This window comes from Coffea arabica, chromosome 10c (genome assembly GCF_036785885.1).
Source record: "Coffea arabica cultivar ET-39 chromosome 10c, Coffea Arabica ET-39 HiFi, whole genome shotgun sequence".
In the NCBI taxonomy this organism is placed as follows: domain Eukaryota; kingdom Viridiplantae; phylum Streptophyta; class Magnoliopsida; order Gentianales; family Rubiaceae; genus Coffea; species Coffea arabica.
The window spans coordinates 9,752,298-9,758,032 of NC_092329.1; the positions used below are offsets into that span (position 1 = coordinate 9,752,298).

The following is a 5,735-nucleotide window of genomic DNA, read 5'->3' on the forward strand; positions in this document are numbered from 1 at the left end:
TTAAATATAATCTTTATAACTCTAATTTTTTCTAAAAATTTAATACTTGAACACCAGCCTTCATCATCGAACACATCGATAGATATATGTGCAACATGGACATTGAGACACTAATTCAAATGGTCAAATACTTGGTAGATCTAGTCTACGAGTTCACTTATAGATCAAATAGACAATAATCTGCCACATCATCAACATGAATTAAATATCCAAAACCCAATGAAAACCAGATCCCAGACCCTACATTTTGCGGTAGATTTTTCCGGGATACGGGGCAGGAGCGGTCCTCAGACGACCGCTCCTGAACGGTCTCCTCACAATAAAAAACGTGAGGAGACAAATGAGCCAAGTCAGCAAGGCTGAAGCAGGGCACAAAAACGATGCCGTTCCAAATAAAAAAATGTTGACTTCCAAACGGGAGCAGACGGAGCAAACGGAAGAGAATTGGTTTTTGAAATTCAAGTTGAAATTTTGAATTAGCTGCAGAAAACAAAACTGAGGGAAGCCAAATAATTAAATTGTGAAGGTAATCTACTCTGACCAACCACTCACTGAAGGCAGAAAGCTGAAGTTCAGGTGGGATTCAACCTACTGGGTGTTTCTAGGTGAAGTGGGTGTAGTCTACTCTGATGAAAGTAGCAATTGACAGAAAAATGGGTGGAGAGGCAGGCGGCATGGAAGAAGCAAACAGAGATGAAGCCAAAGTTTGTCCGTAAAATTGAATAGCAGAAGCAGTTGTGGTCTCCAATTGGGTATAAGAGTGTTGTATGTATTCTGAATGCGTGCAAGAGCGGCGGTAAGGTAGAAGCAAATAGAGGAAATTCAGCATCTCACGAAACCAGATTTTGTCCTTCAACTTAATAGCAGAAGCAGCTACGTCTCCGATTTCGGTGAAACGTGAAGCGTATTAGCAGACCAAGGTAACATGACTGAACCATGTCAGTAATTGTGGCCAATAATTTGTCACCCAAATGCACATCTGTTAAAGGAAGGATGAAATTAGAGTCACTGAAGACATAATATGAAGATGATAGAAGAATAGTGAAGTTGTACTGTATTTGTATGTGTGTACCGTATCTGTGTTTGTGTGAGCATTCAGCTTTTCAGTGATGGACTATAATGGGATAGTAGTTTTTGGAAGACCTAGGGTTATGTATTCAAGTAAACCGTCGACTGGAATTAGGGAAAGATGAGAGAAACAAAGTCACATTTAACAAGTGAATGAATATACATCTTGTTGTAAATTAGTTACATGTTATAGCCACCGTATTACAATTGATATGAATCATTGTGCATTTAGTAATTGGTCCATGCTCATGGAGCAATATTAGTTTGCCCCTCTCCTGACCATATAGTGTGTGTAAAATGGAGGCGTAGAGTTGAATGAGATGAAGCAGAGGAAAAGACACATATGTGAATAATAAATGGGTGAAGCTTGTGTTGTAAGTCAATTACATGATGTAAGAAATATATTACAATGAGTAGAAAGTAGGGTTATGTATTCAAGTAAATCATCCACTGGAATTAGGGAAAGATGAGAGAAACAAAGTCACATTTAACAAGTGAATGAATATACATCTTGTTGTAAATTAGTTACATGTTATAGCCACCGTATTACAATTGATATGAATTATTGTGCATCTAGTAATTGGTCCATGCTCATGGAGTAATATTAGTTTGCCCCTCTCCTGACCATACAGTGTGTATAAAATAGAGGCGTAGAGTTGAATGGGGTGAAACAGAGGAAAAAACACATATGTGAATAATAAATGGGTGAACCTTGTGTTGTAAGTCAATTACATGATGTAAGAAATATATTACAATGAGTAGAAAGTACTTGTTTGGCCCTCAAAATGTAGAAAAAGTAGAAAATGTGGAGTTGGTTTATGCGGTTGTCATTAACGAATGACATAAGGTCCAGTAAGTTAAAGAATCTAGAATCAAAATATAATCACCAGCGTGGAAGTACATACAGTTCAAATAGACTTACAACGCGTGACCAATACATTATAGTCCGTATAAGTTAGTGTACATGGAGTTGTATTTGTACATAGATAATACCGTTGTCTTAGAGTAAAAGTAAGGTGATGTGAATCATTAATCATATTGATAAGCGTAATAATAGGATTTGGTATACGAGTAATGTGTGATTCATAACACATTATAAATGGTAATATACATTTATATTGGCGTTTATGTACATACTATTCATGAAATGTTGCAAATTAGGGTGTTTGATACATAATTGGCAGGAGTAGAAGTAATGGATTGCAGCAAATTGGCAGAAAATGGGACCCCTGAATTAGGAATGGAGTTCAACAGTGAAGAGGATGCGTACAAGTTTTACAACAAGTATGCCTTTAAAATGGGTTTCAGTGTACGTAAAGACTATCTGAATAAAGACAAAGACGGCATGACCACGTCTAGGAGATATAGTTGCTGCAAGGAAGGTGTGAAACGCAAGTACGAAGGTGATGTGATGCCAAAGAGGACACGAGCGCCGACGAAAACAGGGTGTGGAGCTAAGATGGTTATCGTGTTGTTTAGAGGGACAATGAAGTACCGTGTGCATGACCTTGTCTTAGAGCATAATCATGAGTTGCACATTGCTCAATGTGCTCACATGATGCCATCACAAAGAAAAGTGAGTGTGGCTCAAGGATTCCAAACTGAAATAAGCGAGGATGCTGGGTTTTCATTGAAACAGAGCCATGAGCTTATGGGAACGGAAGCAGGTGGGATGGGTAATGTGGGATATACTCGGGATGATCTTAAACGATATCTTCGAACAAGACGGGAAAGGAGCTTGAAATATGGAGAAGCAGGTAGCATGCTGAATTATTTTCAAGAGCAAACACTCGAGAATCCATCCTTTTTTCATGCCGTACAGCTGGACTGTGAAGAACAAATAACGAATATCTTTTGGGCTGATGCAGGAATGTTAATTGACTACAACTTTTTTGGAGACGTAGTCACATTCGACACAACCTACAAAACAAATAAAGAATACCGGCCACTTGGAGTATTTGTGGGTTTTAACCAGCATAGGCAAATTGTGATATTCGGTGCTGCCCTTATGTATGATGAGACGATAGATTCTTTCAAATGGGTGTTTGGTACATTTTTAGAAGCAATGTGCGGAAAACATCCAAGTACCATACTAACCGACCAAGATCACGCCATGGCAGCCGCTCTTTCAATTGTCATGCCTGAAACATTTCATGATCTATGTACGTTTCACATAAGGCGTAATTTTATGAAACATCTTGGCAATCATTACAAGGAAAATAGTGATCTTCCATACATGTTTGGTGCCTGCATGTATGAGTTTCAAGAAGTGGAACAATTCAATAGGGTGTGGGAGGCGATGGTGAAGAAACACAATCTTGAAAATAATGAATGGCTCTCGGGGTTGTACAAAATTCGTGATAAATGGGCAAGGTGCATGATGAAAGAAAGATGGACTGCGGGAATGCGAAGCACCCAACTCAGCGAAAGCCTAAATGCAGCAATTAAAAATCATTTGAAACTGGATCATGACCTTGTGCAGTTCTTTAGACATTTCAATCAGGTGGTTGATGAAAAGAGACATAATGAACTGATCGCAGAATATGAAATGAGGCAAAAGCTCCCCATGGTAGGGTTAAGGCAAACACCTATGCTTGTGCATGCATCAGAGACGTATTCACCAACCGTATTTGTTGCATTCCAAAATGAATATGGCGAGTCAACAGCTATGGTTATATTGAGACAACAAGATGCAGCGATGTTTGTGGAGTTTACGGTCATGAGGTATGATGGAGGACCTGAAAGAACAGTAGTATTCAATCGGAATGATCTAAGTGTACGTTGCAGTTGCAAAAAATACGAGAATGAAGGCATTTTATGTGGGCACGCGTTGAAGGTGTTTGATACCGTGGGCATAAAAATAATTCCTCCTGAATACATTAAGAGGCGATGGACAAAAAGAGCTCGGGCTGGAGATTGTTTTGATCGGCGAGGACAGGAAGTTGTGGCTGATCCTAAAGTCATGATTTCAACTCGTTATCGGGAGCTCGCTCCAGCCATGATTAAGGTCGCAACTCGAGCAGCAATGTCGAAGGACACCAGCAAAGTAGCAATCACTGTCATATCCGATTTGTCAAAGAGAGTTGAGCTCCTCCTCTCAGAAAGTGAAGAGCAACATTTGCAAAATCAAAAAAATCTGAATATGGAGGAACGAGATAAAATTGAAATTGTAAATGAAATGGGGGAGGCAGTAGTCGCAAGAGACATTAAAAAACGAGGCGGTGGGAAGAAAAGTAAAGTGATGCGAAGTTGGGTCGATAAATTTGACAGAGTAAAAAGAAAATCTAGATTATCAAGAACTACACAGACTACGGTATGGATCAAATTTTGGTACTTGGGGAACATTTATGCTAAAACTAAGTTATTGTTATACTATTAACTAAAGTTTAGGTAACATTCATTATGAAATAATATTATTGTCGTGTCAATACTGTAGGTCTCAGAATCGGAGCCGACATCGGTTTCATTTGAGGAATACATGTTTATGGGATGCCGTTCATCTACTGACTCTGTTTCGGTTAATATAAAATGGACATAACTCTTACTTTTATTTGGATGTTTCTAACAACATAAATAGTTGCATTGATGTTACATTGTGTGATAATGTTGTTACGGCCGTCATCCCTCCTGATATATGTATTTTGTTTGTCTTATACAATGATTTGGCCCATACGAAACTTGTAGACGCATTCAATGAGTCAGACAGTGAATGGCCCTCCAAATGTTGTTGCTCCCGATACCGATGAAAGTCAAACGGTATGCATGCATTTAGTAGTTAAAATAAAACCTTCTTGTTCATGTAGTAGAGCTACCTTTTTTTCTTTAATTGTAACGGTGGGCTCCCGAAGGCTGTCAAATCATGCAAATTATGTAGTTAACGTATGTTCGCTTTAATAACGTATTATTTTTTATTATTTCAAGATCCACCGTTTGGCTAATCAGGGGCCTCCTGCAAGTGTCCCTACAGAATGGATGCATCTCAGATTTTCTATTTTTTTCAAGCATAACTCCATCAGAGATGTCTTAATGGTCTGATATATCATTTTTGTTATAATGTCTAGTCCAATTTAACTTTATAAGTGAGCAATATAGGCACTGGTAATGATTTGTTGACAGTCGATTACTTATACTATATAATGTAGGAGGAGCGTGGGATAATTTCAACACACTGTGATGTTGATGCATATCATGTATTTGCACCATCACCTCAGGTGATAAACTTTTATCGTTACAGCACATATTTATGTAATGTTATTAATTGGAGACTTGGATATCGTATATCATTAATCGTATGTTTTATTAATAATATTTGCTGATTTGCCATCGTTACGCATTTCAGGGAAGAAATAACACACAGGGATTGCAACTACGCGTTGACGTCGCCTCCCCCCAAAATGAGGTTGATGAATGATGTGTAACTATACATTTTGAACGAGACATTAAGTGGTTATCCCAACTTGAGAATGCTGCATATGTACGTTACAAGCAGTTAATAAGCTGTTACAACTTGTTGACGAGATTATACAGGCACCATTGATGTTTCACTCTTTTCAAATTTAGACAAATGGATTACAATTGTAATCGCATCTAATGTTAGTAGTCATCAATAGTTTGTATTGGGTTGTATAAAATTGTTAGAAAATTATAAAGTTGGTAGAAAATTGAAG

At 38.1% G+C, this 5,735-nt stretch overlaps 1 protein-coding gene across 1 annotated transcript; it reads left to right on the forward strand.

Annotated features, from left to right (window-relative positions):
* Positions 1-2,263: 2,263 nt before the first annotated feature.
* Positions 2,264-5,479, forward strand: LOC140015732 (protein FAR1-RELATED SEQUENCE 5-like). Its single transcript, XM_072068549.1, has 6 exons — positions 2,264-4,381; positions 4,505-4,585; positions 4,753-4,824; positions 4,990-5,097; positions 5,211-5,279; positions 5,408-5,479. The coding sequence occupies exons 1-6, from the start codon at positions 2,264-2,266 to the stop codon at positions 5,477-5,479; spliced, it is 2,520 nt and encodes an 839-aa protein (XP_071924650.1).
* Positions 5,480-5,735: the final 256 nt, after the last annotated feature.